This window comes from Crassostrea angulata, chromosome 7, assembly GCF_025612915.1.
Source record: "Crassostrea angulata isolate pt1a10 chromosome 7, ASM2561291v2, whole genome shotgun sequence".
In the NCBI taxonomy this organism is placed as follows: Eukaryota; Metazoa; Mollusca; class Bivalvia; order Ostreida; family Ostreidae; genus Magallana; species Magallana angulata.
Genome location: NC_069117.1, coordinates 58709618 through 58728126, shown reverse-complemented (window position 1 = coordinate 58728126; position 18509 = coordinate 58709618). Strand labels below are relative to the sequence as shown.

The following is an 18509-nucleotide window of genomic DNA, read 5'->3' as shown; positions in this document are numbered from 1 at the left end:
ATGAGAAAAATATGGAACACAAACCTGCTCTATAAAAGAAAAGGCATTGACACTATCTGGAGGTTTCGATACGTATACACCTATTTGAGTCAACATATTTCAAGTATTGAACATATTCAAGGTTAAAAATCAATGAAATGTTTAATATATTTTGTTTTGAATATTTTTAAAAATAAATATATCAGTTTTATTCATATTTCAATTTTTCAGTATTTTATCCGCCCGTGTATTGGTATTTACACGCCTTATCAACATATCTTCTCATGCAAAATTTAAAACTACAAGCTCGTATATTCGGTTAAAAATATAATTATATAAATAAAATACGGAAAAAGTCAAAAGATACTTTCGTCGAGAACGGATTTTTGGTTTTTTTTTATTTAAAGATATGATGATTCTTAAATGCTTCGCTTCCTACCGTCCTTTTTAAGGCTTTTTATCCGCCTAATTCGCCTATCTTCTTCATCAAAGCGTTGCTACTTTAAGAATTAAACATCACCATGACAACAAGATGTCATTTGTTTTGTAAGCTTTATTAGTAGATACAGGAATTACTATGTATACTTGATTTCAAGTGCTTTACATATGTAAATAGGATAATACCATTCAAACCAATAGATACAAAATCTACGTGCAATAAATCGAGAATAATTGACTTTGATTGGGAGAACTGCCATGTAAAATATATCATCACTGTCAATTATAACAAAATAAGTCAAAAATGCTAAAATAAATTTAACTTAATAATGAATAAGACCATTTTATTTACTAGTAATTAATGTTAAATAATAAGTAAAAAAAATCTTCAACGAAATGTTTGTTATTTTAGTAAAATTCAATTCTATTTAAACTGATGAGTTTGATAAAAAAAAAATTACCTATACGGTCATAAAAATTCAGTTAAAATTTTTTAACGTGATTAGCAGTGAAATCATTTTCACTTTATAAAATTTATGTATATACAATAATTAACATTTATAAATTAAGACTAATGATATTGAACAGCCTAATGTTACGACCAACGACTGCTAAAATTCAAGGGAAGTAACTGTCAAAGGTTTAGTGAGCATGGCACATATGATATGTCGTTCTTGACTAAAACTAGAAAATAAAATCACCCATGTTCAGACACAATCAAACAACATTTGTATATATATAAAAAATCATCTGATGATTTGTAAAAAACAAGAAATAATTACAAAAAAATATACATATATGGATTTACAAAAAAATATCAAAAAAAATCATCATGTGTTCACATTACACAAGAAAAAAACATTTTTAGGAGCACACTGTTGTGTGCTAGATATGTGATGACCTTGGATGGATTAACTATAATTATCAAATGGAATGTCTCAATGGAATTATAGGGGAAAATAACGCTAACAATAAAAAAATTAATAGTTTCGAAAAATCTTATTTTGTCAACATCACGCGTTCCTTGTTCATACACCATCTTACATACTGAAGACACAAGTTAGAGAAACTATCTAAAGCTGACCATGAGATGAATACAACATCATTTTACATTTGTTACAAATTGCCCCGAAACCTTATAAAGAGAGATAAGTCAGAGTTCACAATCACAGGTGGAGGTAGGTATAGAAAACATTAGATAATAGCACTTGTTCACTGGTGAGGAGATACAGGTAACGGCCAGGTATCTCTTCTACACACAACATTAGACAATGCACTACCATCCTAACTAATGAATATAATATTGACAATCATCATACAATGGTATCAGTCATTCCTGACAAAATTTACAAAAATAGAAATGAAAGAGTAAGATGCTTTCTTTTTCCTAGCTTGTAAAGAAGTCTTTACCAGGAATACATTGGTTCGATTGTTGTAAACATGCTTGTTACTTTTGCTATCAGATGGAAGAATTCTGTGTTTGTATAAAGTATGACAGAGATTCGTTTGACTTTGAGTCAAATTATGGTGGAGGCAAGACTTAGAAACCCGAAAAATCTGAAGCCAACTACAAATTCTCTTCTCCCGTTGATGTCTATACAATACTACCACTACATTTAGTGAACAGCATAATTCATTGAAACATAAATGCCCATATCTGTTGGTCCTTGACTTTAACAAAAGGGGAAGACAGAAAATGTCTTGTATGCTATACACAGTCTAATCACGTATAATTATTGCACAATCATAGACCACTATTTTCAAATTTCAATTTGACTCTCAAATATAACCACCCCCTTCCCCTGAAATATGAACCCCTTTTCCCCATCTGTGGGTACTAACAGAAGACATAGAATCATCTTTCTACCGGTATCACACTGATTCTCTAAACAATCTAGCTGACAATTACATTGTCTCCATTTCTTCTCTCCAACATAAAGCTTTGTAACATACACTGTATAACAAAAAAATCAGGGTACTAATTATAATTATAGTTCCGCTATTAAATCAGTAGAAACAAAGTCGTCCAATCATATAAGGAGAACCCCTGGTTATAGATCAATCCGGAATTAGTCACCGAGTAGCAGTTTGTGTACGTCTGACATTATAAAGGTAACATTGGCTGCACAGGGATAGAATTAACAGGAGGAGGACACTGTAGCCTATTTGTGTCTGCATAGATATTAGCTGAAGTCTTGGTTATCAGAATATATTGATCCGGCCAATCATATCCTCCCCTGATTCTGTCAACTTGTCCAACCCTCATTGGTTGGCCCTACAAAGCAATCAAATCAATCACCTTACTAGTATAAATCAAAATATCAAATTATAAAAATAGTTTGTATATAATAAGTCAGTGAATGCACTATCCTTATATATGATACTTCATGGTCAAAAGTATTAAGTTACACAATGAATTCATGAAATGGTATGTGTACAAAATACTGTGTTTACACTGTGACGGAATAAAGGACAAAAACCATATGAGAGTACATCTACTTACAAAAATTAAATGCCCATATTTATCGGAAAAGAAGAAACAAATTTACCCCTCTACAGCTACTAATGGTACACATGTAAGAAACAAAATCCTCGATCAGAAACAGTTACAGATATTACTGGACTAACTCTGGTTTACCTGGATTACACTGCCGATCCGAACGCCGGCTGTTCCCTGGGAGCGACATCTCCATCATCCCCGTAGTCGTTCATCATCCGGTTGGAGTAGCCGTGGTTTTGGTAGTCTATCTCCTCCTTCTCCGACTTCGCCGTGTGCTCCTCGTCCAGTCCGTTATTTTCGTGTCCTCTGTACTTACGACGCTCGTCTTCGTCCCGGGGATGCTTTCTACGATGCTGTGAAAGAGAAAGTAGAATGATAACTCTTTTAATGTATATAAGTTATATGGATTACCCCCCTTCCAGTTGCACAGGGGTGTATTTGTTTGGTTGATTGGAGAGCTTCAAGAGTAATCCTAATTTGCTCATTTTGAATACACCCCTTGTTATACTCTGGGTGTCATCTTTTTCCAAAATGACCATTTAAAAATCCACAAATAGCTTATCTCTTGTTCATTAGTGGTTCTTTTAATATGCTGAAATTAAACTCTCACAAATGAAAGTTTTCTGAATGAGAGAGGACTGCGTAAAATTAAGCCTTAAAACACCGCTCTCATTTCCTCTGATCATCTTGCGGAACAATTTTTCTTGTTACCGTATACAGGGAAATATTCGCCCCCATTTTATTTTCGCCCCTTTCGCCCTTGTTGCCAGCAGGCTAATTTAAAACTTGGCAAATACCACAGTATCTCTTTAGTACACAATCGTGTCTGGGCAAATTTAAGATTGGGCGAAACCATTTGCAAATGTAGAAGGACGAAAATAACACGGGGCGAAAATAACCCTATATACTGTATCAATTTACATTTATGTTCAGTCATAAACTACGTTGGATCAACAAAGTTTAATTTCATTCTTATGCTCACAGAACTACTAGTTAAACTAGTGATATATTATATGCACCATGAGGTCTAAGGGTTAAAGCATGCTGCTTCACATACAAAGATGACACCATTCATACTCTAAAATACAGGTACAGGTAATCACTGTCCATACTCTAAAATACAGGTACAGGTAATCGCTGTCCATACTCTAACATACAGGTACAGGTAATCGCTGTCCATACTCTAAAATACAGGTACAGGTACCGGGTAATTAAAAAACAACCAGGATTTGTTTTTTAATTTAATATTTTCTCTGGTGGAAAAATACATTCTCTTTTCCAATAATAACAGAACCATGAAGTCAACATTTTACATAAATATACAATATGTGGGAAACACACAAATCATGCACACTGCTTGATCAGTGAGAACAATAAGACAAACGTTCCGAGATCATAGCACCAATACTAGAATCAAAATCAAACTCGTTTTGATCTAATGCTCTCTAGTACACAAGACTTACACACTGAATGCATTTTGTCATTTCGTTGGACATGAATTTGACAGAAGATGAAATACAAAGTAGATCATGAATGCGATGATAAATAACTATATATATTCTACATATTCAAGGGTCAAACAAGTACTGTTGAAGCAGAAATATTCGTTTATGAATTATGATTTATTTTCGTTGGCAGTATAAATCAACAAAATTAAATCCATGACGAATTTATCACCCAATTATTCATGGTTACAAAGAGATTATGATATGACAAAATTAAATGCCAACAAAATCTTATTTCATTTGAAAACAACGAAATTTTGATCTTACGAAAATATGTGCTTCTACAGTATGTTAATCGTTGTCAGGGTTGTCTCTAAGACCCGGGGGGCGGGGAATTCCCCCGCCTAAAGTGATTTATTTACCCCGCTACTTTTGCATTCCAAACACAATCTAGCTATAAGCTAGACCCCAAGACCCCCTTCTTCTTTTTTATTTCTTCCTTCTACTTCAATTTTTAGAGACAACCCTGGTTGTACTTATATGGACATGGGATATCAAAGTTGGTGAAGGTCATTCATACAATAAAATCGAAAAGTATGTTAAAACTTCATGTAATAAGATAACTAAAAACCTTGTGGGTTGTAAAAAAAGAAATTCTAAATTCATACTGAATAACAAATGGACAAAATCATTTCATAGGAATAATTGATAAACAAGAGCATAAAGGAATGCCAAACTCGGGACAGAAACTCTAAACTGGACACAAAAATATATTTATCTACAAAACCTTTGCTAGGCGTATTTCACCTCCAATATAAGTAAAATATATAATTTGTATCAAAAATACAATTTACTTTGCTGTGTAGAAAATAAAATTTTTAATAAACTTTACAGAAATGTCAGGCCACGTGAGAATCATAACAAGTGTTTGAGCTTAGTTGAAGTTTTCATGGCGAGCCTTAGCTGTTCTGCAGGGTGGAATTTAATCATAGGTTTCATGGCGAGCTATAATTGTTCTGCAGGGTGTATAGGATTTAATCTATAGAGGGTGATGTGTATAAACCATATTTTGTTCTTTCTCCTGTATATTATCAATAAATATTCATCTCCAAGAAAAGAAACTACAGGTATGTGTAAACGTTTACTGGTATATGAACAAGCACTGAATCTTTTAAAATAATATTCTTGTTCAGTTTATTTAAAATGTAGCTCTGGATCTTCTCTAAAAAATATCAGAACATCTATTTAAATTTTTGATTTTCAGTATATTTAACAGCAAAAAATAGTTTAAAAAATGTTATCAAAAGTGTGATATGTATAAACAAAGATAAATATTTTGTTCAATTCTTTTTTAAAAATTTAAAAAATTTAATTTTTATGAACTCACAAAAGGTGGGATTGCAGTGTTAACTAATTTAATTATTTGTTATTTTTAAGTTCATAAAACTGTTAACCACATGGCAAGTATCACAAGATCACACCTGCTTATAATAATATTCATGTACATACAGCTGACAAAGTAAAAAACAAAAATATGTACGGTATACCTCTGATGCTTGTTGTAACATATAAAATATAAATAAAGTCACTATGGTCTGGAAGTTGTAACAACTTAATAATCCTGATTAATTTAACAATAAGGGTCTGCATAGTACTACATGTAGAATAGGTAAAAATATTTGTGCCAATTTTTTTTTTTAGAAATATTGATTACTGTAAATTATACCTTGATACATGCATTGTATATTTAAATTCATGACATGAAAAACTTTGACAATAATGTTGGCATAGAAAAATAGATCCTGATTTTGGAATTTCTAACACAACCAGGGATTATCTTTTCAAATGAAAAAGATAAAAAACTTCTACATCACAGAAAATAAAAATATAAATCTTGTCACCAATTTTTGTTTTGGTCCAAGACCCAACATGTATATCTTATATAAGATACAGAAAAGTATGAAAAGGCAGTATAGGTCTACGGAGTACAAATGCTGCACCATGCATTAACAAGACAACATGCAAATAAATCTAATGTTATGACGATCAGTCTATATTGTAGTGGACAGATATATGCTGGCTACTGCATTTCAACATTAATATTCTGCATAGAATCCTGAGCCAATCGTTCAGATTTTTCCCTTATGCAAAGTAAACTTACAGAAAAAGTTTGTAACAATAAATATTTTCAAAGACTTTGGTCGCGCGAGTTGAACTAAACGGGACTTTTACACAGCACTGCCGCCGAACGTTACACTTGCGTACTCTGTGCTGCTTGGTTCATGTCGAGGGCGGGGCTTGGGTTTGACCTTGGTCCCCGGGGGCTGGGTCGCTATGTCAAGGTCAGCGTAATGCAGCTCTCTTCGTGGCTCCTGGGTGGTTCCATTCACTCTGTGGTCGTCCTCTTCTCTCTGTGGAGACCAAAATGGAGACATGAATCACTAAAGCATGGCAGACTGCCTCGTCCCTATCACCATTTCAAAAATCACACACAAAAATGGCTTCACTTTCAAAATTTTAAAATAGATAAAAATTTGCTTGTTACAAATAAATTAAGCGCTATTATTAAAACAAGCCATCATGATTATTAATTTTCTGGATAAAGTCATCTGCCATGCGAATTTAGATTCATTCATTCCATTTGGTCATGCTGTGACTCATGCAGACTTATACATGTATTTATTGATTTGAAGATATATAATATGACAAATACACAATAACATCTGCGTGTCTGGACTTACTAATATATGTCCAGCATGCATTTTATTTTTCTTTTGATACACACACTATAAGGTTCCTGTACACACACACAGAGGAATGATAAATGGACAGCTTGTAGTACATGTACTCAGATATTGACATACTATGAATATATACCGTACTATATGTACATTGATTGAATAAAGGTAATTGTATATATATTGTATACAATACATTTTGTACGCCTCTGTTTAATACAAATTATTTTTTTTTAAATTGAATGTTTAACCCTGATACATCAGGCACAGCAAAATCCAAAAACCAAAAAAAAAATAAACAAAAGAAAATGAACAATACTGAAAACGCAGTTTCCGGCACGTTGTTTAATTACTACTAATTAAGGTGACTCATGGCGTGTTATGTGAGCATATCACCAGCATTAACAATCTGTTTACAGTACATAGCCTACCTCCTCAAGCAATTCCTGGGGTTTAAAACATCACACTCATTAAATTTACTTTCAAATTCATTTCTTTCACACTTATCTGGTACAATGTACATCAGATTAAATAATGCTGAATAATTAATTAATAATCACCAAAACTCTTTTCTGATTATAAGCATTAAAAAATACTACTGTAACAAAATCTATTTACAAACTGTAATATATATGTCTTTAAAAATTAAAAAAAAAATGACTTGCCATAATTAGGAAACAACATGCTTTGAATCATCTTTGATAAAATAATTAAGAAAATGGATTGTTTCTATTGATTACTTTTGATGAGATCAAAGGTCAGTTTACCTGTCTTTCATGTGGTGGGTTGTCTTTGACGGGAACACTGTAAACTGGTCCCTCCGGGTTAGCTGGTCCATTGTACCTACAACAGTAACATGAATTTAATCAACCCATTCAGAGCCCCTCTGCTGTTTACCTATATACACATCTTACTGTAGAATTATGAGGAAATTTTTGTTTTGGACTTAATCTATTTGAAAGATATCCTTAATTTTAGTTATGTTTGTTGCTTGAGAAAAAAGAAAAGGGCAATTTTTCATCCTCGAGGGAAAAGAAATTTCTGACAGCAACTTTTAAAGCAAGAAAGATGAAAATAAGACTGAGCTTTGATGAATTATAATGATCCTGGAAAGTTTATCATAATGAGGATAATTAACTCACCCTGGCACATCTTCCTTCGTTCTGTCTGTAAAACAAACAAAGACAGTTTTTTTAAACACACTAATCATGGTTTTTACTTTCTAAGCATAAAACCCCCCAAATACTTGGTAATGTGAAAAATTACGTCTTTAGCGTCTGTGTACAATTAACAGAATGTGTATTTTCAACATTCCTCTCAAACAATTCTCTGCTCATTTTCTGTTTGGTGAGTAACATAGGAAAGCACAATGATACACAGAGATACAAGTTATAATGGCAACACTGGTTAAAATATGAAAACTGACATTGGTTACTTCTTCTTGTTAGATTTATATAAATAATTCCTTTATACAAGAAACGTTACTTAAGATTATTTCCTATATACAAGAAACCTTTAAGATTATTTCCTTTATATGATGAGCATCTTCATATAATTTCCATAAAACATTATTCATGTACAATGATATGATTTCTGCAATACATAAAATTTCCATGGACAAGGTAAATTCATATTATTTCTATTAATAAAACATCTATAATTTCTTCACAAATATCGGAAAAGAAAAATATGAAAACACATATATTTTCTGTTTAAAGATTGGTATTTTAGGTATCAACATTTAAAGCATGCATATTTTTCGATCATTCTGGCAATCAGAGAAAGAGTAGGGTCATTAAATATTGAACAGGAGATCATGTTGACTGTGAGAGAATCAATATCTAGTTGACAGATTTGCATACCCAGGGTAAATCTAGAGCTTTAGAAAACTGATCTTCATTGCAAACAAGGGTATATGCCAAGTGGTATGCTGGTACATGTACATAGTGTGTTGGTTTGTAGTCTTTTTTTTTTTTTACTCTGATCTTGAATTGCAAACCAGTTTTTCAATAAACACACCAACAAACCATCTACAATATACATGTACCGGTGATACATAGTGAGGGGAATGTTGGTGTGTTTATCTGTATGGTCATAAGTTGTATCTGAATACAGAATTACAAGCTTTCACTCAGGTATATGTATTGAGTGATATGTTATGTGGTATGTCGATCTATAGAATAAAGTCATAGTTACCATCTATGGGTGGAGGAGTGGCTAAGGAAGATAATGAAGAAATAAATCACATTACCAAAGCTCATTAAACTCAGCATTTCAGTCTAATCATTGTGTCAATATGAAAAAGAACACTGTATTCAGGGTAATTTTCACCCTTCTACACTCACAAGCAGTTTTGCCCTGTCTTGAATTCTTTGAGACACAGTTGTGTTTAAAAAAAGATAATATGAGACTTTGGAATTTGCCAAGTCATAATTTTATCCGCTGATAACAAGGGCGAAAGGGGTGAAAATAAAATGGGAGCAAATATTTTCCTGTACACAGTAGTACTTCAATTAAAATGTTTTACAAGAAGGTTGGAAAATAAAACCTTCTAAGCCCTAAATAATGCCTCCAGTTTTCTGAGCTGACCATCACATCAAGCTGACAGTAAAATCATGTCAAGGTCAAAGGACAAAGCTAAACAGTTCATGGCCAAAGTGTATACAAAAATGTAGCTAGCTCAAGGTCAAAGGGTAGTTTTATTTAAAACATTGTACTTACAAGATTCTCCATCAGATTTTCTCCGCAAGACGAGGAAGTAGACAAGGAGGATAATCAGTATGAGAGCCGCCAGTCCTCCGATTACACCTCCGGCAATGATACCAGCGTCTGAGGTATCTGTAACCATGGAAACAACGGATATGTTATTTGATAATAACGCAAATCAACATCAATGACTTGATATTGTGCAAAGAAAGAAACAGTTTAGGCATGTCATTTTTATGAGATCGCTTTAAAATTCAAAACATACTTCCCAATAATTTCATTTCTATTAACAACCCTTTCCATAATACTTACCATCTGCTGTACGAGGGTTGGTGTTTCCAGATCCTTCTGTAGGAGGGAAGAGATAAGGAGAGTTTTGAATACCTCATGCCACTATTATGGTACAGTTAAATATAAAAAACAGTCACATTAATATATGAACACTTACAATAAATAATGATACCATTTATTGTATTAACTACCACAATGTTACATGTACCAGGTACTCTTAAGGTAAAACTTAAATTGATTCAATATTACCAGGAATATTACAAAGATTATTAAGTGTCATTAATATCTAAACTTACTTCCTTGTAACCATCCAAACTCTATATTAGACAAGGCTGAGTAATCGTATCAATATAATTTATCAGAAATTTGCTTGTGGTCACAATAAAAATACTTTTTTCTTGGAAATATAGTCATTGTTAAAAATTTCCATTTTCAGTGGGATCTAAAGATGTAGGAGTTAAACTAAAGCAAAATCATCTTCCCATTGAGCTGATGGTCTACAACAATTCTTTCTAATTGACTTTCTTGTCTTCTAACCAATGATCAAAAAGATTTTTAAGGTAAGAAGCTGACCATGCAGTTCAGTTGTTAAAGACAAGTGTGACAGTCTCATTTGGGGTTCTGACAAAGTGCATTCCTCTATAACTATTTTGATTTAACAATGAAATCCAACAGTAGCAGTTACACACATGTATATACTATATAGTTAGATTTATTAGTAATGGTGACATCTTCATCCCACACCTATTTACAAACACATGCATAACCTGCACGCTAACATGCAGTTCACATTCAATGAAATATATATCCACCAACAGCCTCTGCTCTCCCATTAAATCAAGCAATATTGTCATTTTGACAAAGACTTCTTATATACTGTCCTCACAACAAACATTGGCCAATTAAGGTTCTATGTGTTAACATTCTCTTTCTTCATGTTTTTAACGAATATACAATATCTTTTCTGAGACAGTTTCCCAGCAAATTTTGACTGCATGGAGAATCAAACTCAAAACTTTTTGAGATATGATCCGATTGAAACAATGTATATAGTGACTCTTATGTACGGAGATTTGGAGGCCAGAGCGTGCACTTTGATCAGCTGTAGGTAAAATGACAATCAGCCTAATCACAGACATTTATGTCTCTGGCCTAATGAATCCTACATGTATATCTTACCAATCATCAATATTCATCAGGTATTAAACTTTACAATAAAAGTTAACATAAATTATGTAATATTTTATTATCATGTACCAGGCACATGTACTAATTACTTAAGTGTCCACCTTATCAATTTTAAACTTGAGTACTTAAAGCATAATTAAAATATGTCCATCTGGTGGACTTAATTCTCAGAATTCATTATTAGAAAGTACATATTATTTGTTAAAATACATTTACCAGGTTAATATATAAAGGAAATATAGCATTCATTTTTCCATGTAATGATTTTTTACATAGTTTAATGTAAAATCATGTTATCAAAATTTAGGTGATAATTAAGATTCTAAGTAACAATTCATATATACACTAAATAAACAAGTTTAAAACAGTAAAAAAAGACACACATATGATGAAGCCATGCACAACTAATGATCTAATTCTAAAATGATAATGTTAATTAAGTTAGGCTGTGTTAGGAAACTCAGCAACATTAAAAGCAATGAGTCAAATATAGGGGAAAAGAAGAAGAGTGTTTCATTGAAAAACAAAAAAAAGGACTTACCAGTTGATGGTTCTAAAATGGGTGTGAAATAAAGATAAGTGAGAACGGACTGATCAATTAGACAAAAGGTCATTAAGGGGGTCCAACTTTGACCTTACATGAGAGGGACTGGGCAAAAAAGATTTTATAACATTCAAAAACTCACATCAATGACAATGACAATGACATCAGGAAAAACTTAATATTTTTATATAATTTATAAGAGTTTAGTTTTAAGTCTAGCAATTCAAGCCACTATGATTTTGTTTTAATTGGAGCATCCAAACCTGCATCATGCATTATACCAAAGCATAGATTATTAATATATTGGAGCAACAGTGCCCTAAATCATAATTTATTAGTGAAATCAAGACAAATCAATGCTTAAATAAAATAATCAAGGAAATCAGGTTGAATTGATGAAATAAAACAGCTCAAGATTAATTCTAAGAGACTTAAATGAGATTACACAGTTTAATTAAAAGACTAATTACAACAACTTACCGATGGTGATGTTGACATGTTGTATGGCGGTCCCTGTGCCACACATTCCAGTATCTCCAGACTCACACAAGAACCTTGTAAATGTGTCATCATTGGTCAGGTTGTAAGTGATGGTACTGGACCGTGTGAACATACACCCTGATTGAGAGGCCTCAGAGTGGATCGGGGTTTGGGGCAATCCTGTGAACATCATTTCATTGGCCCTTTGGGCACACCATCTAATTGTCTGAAACATCAAAATCTCAATCTGATTGCAAGAAGGCTAAAATTTTGATGTCAGTTAACATGATTAGTAATATAACATGAATTTTTTTCTAACAGTTAAAAATGCTCAAATAAAAGGAAGCTTTTAACTGAAAAGTTTTGTGTAGATAACAAATCTGGAAACATAGATTTCTTTCACTTACTTTTTCCTTATACAACAATCAACAACAGTGAATGTATTAAAAAGTACACTGCTTCTTGGGTTCATATACCGGTACTTTTGGGGGGCCATAATTTGGCAACATGTATAACAATTAGTCCTTCCTTGACTTACTTTTCTTTTCATATCGATCATCATAGATCATAAATGCTTACTTGGGGGGGGGGGGGGGGGGGGGGAGGGGAGGGGAGGGGGGGGGGGTGGTTAGAAGGCTCAACTCCACAGGATCTCTGTAATGGTGTAAATGCGGAAGTGATTCACTCTCGCAACAATATCAGCTCAAATCTTATATATATGACAATAACATTTGCATTTCTTACCTAAACTTAAACATTGTAGTTGTGTATGGCATAAATATGTCCAAAAATATCAAGTAAAATCCATATATCGGTTATTTGTTTTGTGTATGTCAACATTACGCAAGTTGAATTTTACCGCCACCATATACTGATCTTGTTCGGTTTTATTTTGGGACAGCAAATGAGAATTCAGAAGTGGATCTTTTAGTAAATATTGAATTTTCCCAATTTTAAACATATTGAATAACATATGGTAAATATGAATCTTCCATTCTTTCCTTTAATGATGTTTTAGTGACAGAACGAGGCAAGTTCATTTATATAGATTGACATTCATGTTATAAAGCCCATAAAACTCCAAGCTTAAATTCCATAACATTACGTGAGGATTAATTGTCATGGCCGCTACAGAAGACATGAAGAAGGTAAACATGTTGTATCAGTGTGTTTTATCTGGTTTTGGTTTCTATACAGGTAGTTTGTTCAACCGAAATTAAAAATCATTTTATCTAAAGAAAGTCTAAATATAAGCAATCTTTTTAGACCAAAATCAACCATATTAAAAAAATAATTTTGCACCGTTACGGAGATCCAATGGAATTGTAACCCTCTCCAGTAAACATCAGATATAAAAAAATCAGAGAGAGCTACATTATTTCAGCTAATGCTTACACTGCTTGCGTCACTTCCAACCTCTCCTTGACAGGTTAACTGAATTGCAGTTCCAACAGGAAACTGTCGATTTGGAGTATCAGAGAATGAATTCAGGATCCTCACCCGTGGCATCTCAATCACAGCTGGCTTGACTAAAACACAAAAAAGCGACTCATTATTATCAAGTATTTGCAGGATACACATTACACATTGCAATAAAAGGACATTTGATAATACAAATACAGTTCGTGAACAAAAGAAAGGTAATGTCTATATATCTTAAGTTCACATAGTGTCGGTAATGTAATATTACATTGCAGGTCGTCTTGTCCAATTTTCTATGATAGTCATGTGTTTGTTAACATATTTTCTGTGCATTAAATTTTAAAATATTAACCATACAATTCTATTAAACAATAAAATGCTTTTTTGGGGGATTCATGTGGGAAATGAAGGTAGCGTCATTGCAGAAAAACAAACAACCTGCTGGAAATGTAAATTTTTTTCTGCAATGATCATTACCTACATATCTTGCATGAATATTTATCAAAGAAAGCATTTTATTGTTTATATTTACTATGGAGGGTAATCGTGTTCAAAAATCCAGACTTGTAAACTTGTAAATTGGTATATATGCAATCGTGTTGGTGTGTGAGCCTGAGTATGAATGAGTGTAATTTTGATCATATAACCTATAAAACTCAGGCATAAACACTTTAGAGTTGACCCAGCAGGCTTTTAATCTAATTTTTCCTACAGATGCAGCTGTAAAATGCTGTTTGTTATTTGCATGTAACCTGCCACTATAATACATACTTTCTATCTGTAGTCTCTGCATTTGTATCTCCGTTTTCTGAAATAGCACGGCTGACATGTTACAAATCGACAAATGCAAAGTCTACAAGTTGTCAAATTTTGATATGGCCATATATGGAAACAGTGAAGTCACTTACACCGAAAGAAAAGGCAAGCTGCAGGTAAAGGCATTCAGTAATCACCGGAATGGGGACGAAAAAAAAAGTTAGATAGGCCTATAATTCATATTATCTCTGGATAACAACCTTTCTTAGGAAGTATGATTTTTCAAAAAAATAAATTATGAGTTTGGTATATATCAAGAGAATGTTTAAAAGATGTGAGTGAAGTATTCGATCGGCTTCAGATATCTCCTTAGAACTGGAAAAATACATAATGACTTTGTTTGAATACACATGTAAATATTTATTTTAGTACATGCAACAAATTCTTAAAGTATATAGTGCTCGGCGGAATAAAGAAATTATTTCTAAAAGCATCCTTATCGCTACCACAAAGTTGAGATTTTGATTAATATGAAACATAAGACACAGCACCCCCCCCCCCCCCCCCACCTTTAAAAAAATATTTAAAAATTCCAAAGATACGGTTAACTGTCATGAAATTAAAATGTGTATAAATTATTTCTAAAAATATATCATTTGGCATTGTCGGCAATAAATAGGTAAAAAAGCCTATCATGCAGTAAAAAATTGGCATTCTTTTTATTTCAAGCAATTACTGGTATTATGGGATATGAGTATGATGCCCTGAATATCAGTTCAATACAGAGTCACTTACTTAGTGAAGTTAGCTAATAAAAAAACTTCTGGAGAGCTATTATAATACAGCTTTACAGTATCTTGTGAACATGTACTGTTTACCAGAAAGCAGCTACTTAATTTTGTAAAATGATCGTCAATACAGTTTATTTTAAAAACTCTACCAGTTATAAACGATCAAATTCATCTGACCTACTCCATTCCTTAATTTCAGAAATCCAATTTCCATAGAAAAACATAATTACAAAAACATATACATACTGTAAATTCCTTATATTATGCGAGTACTTAATTCCGTGATCTCGCTGTTTTGTATCAAATCATGAGAATGTAAAATCGCAAATGCGGAACTTTTTTCCTTATTGTTCTCAACTCTCAAAAAATAATGGCGAGATTTTAAAATCCGCGAAGAGTGTTTCAAAACCTTTCAATTTTAATTAATTGTTATGAAACTTTTTTTTATAAGAGATTTAGATTGTTTTATTTATATTTATCTTGCTCAAGCACAACAAAATCATTTTGTTTTTTAAAAATAGGTATAAATACATGTATAGTTACATACATTTTTCCACGAAAAATTACCAAATCTTTGCAAGTCATTTAATTCTAACCAATTCAGAAAAATTAAAAGACAAAAGCTGTCAATGTGACAACAAACTGAGTTTTCTTTTGTGTGAACAGTATCCATAATCCATTTGTTAATCTTGAATTGATAAATACTACCAATCCAGAGAAACGGAGTACTCTTTATGCAATATTTTTGCCAAAAATGACTATACATTCAACAGCTGGTATTTTTTTCCACAATTTATCAGAATTTAAAATTCTGGCAATTTGCACACCTCTGATATATGTATAATTGATCTGCAAAAGAACGACTACCTATCTTGAAAACTGTACGAGGAGTAAACGGTACAATAAGGGTACCCTTTTGGCAGCCATCCCGCCATTTTCACTATCTCAATAACTGGATTTGGAAACCTCATGGAATACCCGAACCCCATGCCACTCAAAATATATTCACCCCCTTAGTGAATTTCTTGATCTGTCTAATTTCTAGAGAAGAGTACGCATTAACTTATATTTCAGTTTAAATTACATATCGAATTATATGAGAGAAATAAGATATTCGGCATTTCTTTATAACCCTTATCGTAATATACCACGAGAATTATATTACTGAAATTAGCGCATTTGTCACATATTCATGAACCTCTTCCTGTTTGGTCTATTTTCATTCATACCTCCATAATTTTTCTAAAAATAATACTGGTATTTTTTCGATAGAAAAAGTGTTAAATTGTTCATTAAAAGCTTATTGCAATAGTTTAGCTGAATATTATGTTTTTTCCATTCCGGCGATCACGACATGCCTTTTTCCCGGTGGCAAGGCAGTTGCCTTATAAGGTCATGTCAAAATTTGACAAACTTGTAGACTTTACATTTGTCAATTTGTTTAATTCAAATGTGCTATTGCCGATTCTGAAGATACAAATGCAGAAACTACAGATTGAAAGTGTGCAAAGTTGAAGGTTTAAATAACTAATGAAAACAATAAAGCTACAAAATGTGTATCATACGAAGGAACTGACGTCTGAGTCAAATCTAACGTGTTTATACCCGAGATTTAAGGTTACACGATCAGAATTACACACTTTTATACTCAGGCTCATGCACCAACATGATTGCATATTCAGATTTATAATTAGTTAACATGTCTGGATTTTTGAACACAATTACCCTCCATACATCATTTTTCTTTTTAGTAAATCTGATATTATCATTTCTTGCATTATCATTTCTTAACATTTCTTGCTAAGATTGATAAACTGGTTATTTCTTATAGAACCATATGAACTACAATTGGTATTCTTAATAAATAGAGGAGAAATTACTCTAAACATATATAATGTAATGTTTATAGTGGCGTATTCTACTTAGCATTTATGGTGGAATGTGGGTTTTGCCAAATCAAGTTGGTATATCATATTTTATAGATAAATATATAGGTACAATCAGAAATGTCGTATTCAAATCTTAATTCTAAATAAAATACCTTAACAGTATTTGGTAGATGTAAAATAATATTTAATTTAAAGATTTTGTATACTTATGTAAGATATAGGGACTGGACTTGTCTCCTGTGTGACTGTCTCTGACGCAACATTACTAAAGGCAGATATTTTACACATGTACATCTTGAAGTCAGTAGGACACTGCACGCTGTTTTTGTCTATTGTTAATCTCAGCTGTGCAGTGCTTGGAGAGTCTACGCTCCCAGTGGCAGTGGCCCGGTTCCGTAATGCAGAGTCCTTCCATTGTAAAGGTGGTGTCAGTCCATTAGCTACTGACACTAGAGTTTCAAATGTTGTACTAGAGTTCCTCTGTAACTGTATGGAGTACACTGCATTGAGTTGTGAAGGGTTAGTGATGGAGCACACAATGACCATATCATTTTCCCTAAAGTTGATCGTTTGTGGTTGGGCTTGTATCTGAATGTTCTGGGCAGATGCTGAAGATGGAAAGAAAAAATCTTTGACATACAATAACAACCAGAGAATAGATTTAATGTTCAACTCTGTCGTGGACAACACTATATAAAACGTCAATATACAGGTACATTTACCAATGAAAGAGTTTTGATACAATATCATTGATTAAACCAAACATTTTGACGCACCATTGTTATAACGTTTGTGCATTAATATACGTAAAGCGTCTGGTGAAGTCTGACATTCCTCCCTATAAAAGTTTTTATATATTTATATACACTTTCTCTAAAGTATCATTCATACAAACGTGTTTAGGTATTTTAAGATGAGCAAAAAATACTAAATACATACCAAGTGAAGTGAAATATAGTAGAACTGCACACACCAACGCAAGCTTCATGATTTTCAATTTTACGAAAATACTTCCTACTTCTGGATATTCAAAATAACATGGCGGTTAGCGGTGTGTAGGAATGTTTTGACCTTAACCCCGGACAGGTAAACAGCGACTAGGGAGAAGTTTGAACTTAAAAACAAGCAAATTGCATATGTTTGTATCTAAAACTGTTTTCTGTTACTAAATTTTAAAGAAAACTGAAGCTCATAATTCGCCTAAAATTAAGTTAGAGCTGGAAATACGCGGTACTATATTTGATGCGCAGGATATTATACGTGACGCGGTTCAAGGTAATTCGGTTACCTGATCTCAGGTGTGATATTACCAACAGATTTATGGCGCATGTTGACGGCATTG

General features: G+C 32.8%; 1 protein-coding gene across 6 annotated transcripts; it reads right to left on the bottom strand.

The window, feature by feature from the left end:
* Positions 1-514: 514 nt before the first annotated feature.
* Positions 515-18248, bottom strand: LOC128193167 (cell surface A33 antigen-like). Of its 6 annotated transcripts, none has more exons than XM_052866472.1 (11): positions 18107-18247; positions 17374-17775; positions 13705-13838; positions 12310-12535; positions 10119-10154; positions 9822-9938; positions 9297-9317; positions 8243-8267; positions 7868-7943; positions 3056-3270; positions 515-2692 (listed from the first exon to the last, which is right to left on the bottom strand). In XM_052866472.1, the coding sequence occupies exons 1-10, from the start codon at positions 18153-18155 to the stop codon at positions 3061-3063; spliced, it is 1296 nt and encodes a 431-aa protein (XP_052722432.1). In that variant the 5' UTR covers positions 18156-18247; the 3' UTR covers positions 515-2692; positions 3056-3060. The 6 variants fall into 6 exon arrangements, with proteins under 6 accessions (XP_052722432.1, XP_052722434.1, XP_052722433.1 ...); XM_052866473.1 differs by lacking the exons at positions 515-2692; positions 3056-3270 and adding exons at positions 4146-6773; positions 7532-7546 and having other exon boundaries at positions 18107-18248; XM_052866474.1 differs by lacking the exon at positions 9297-9317.
* Between the last annotated feature and the right edge of the window lie 261 nt (positions 18249-18509).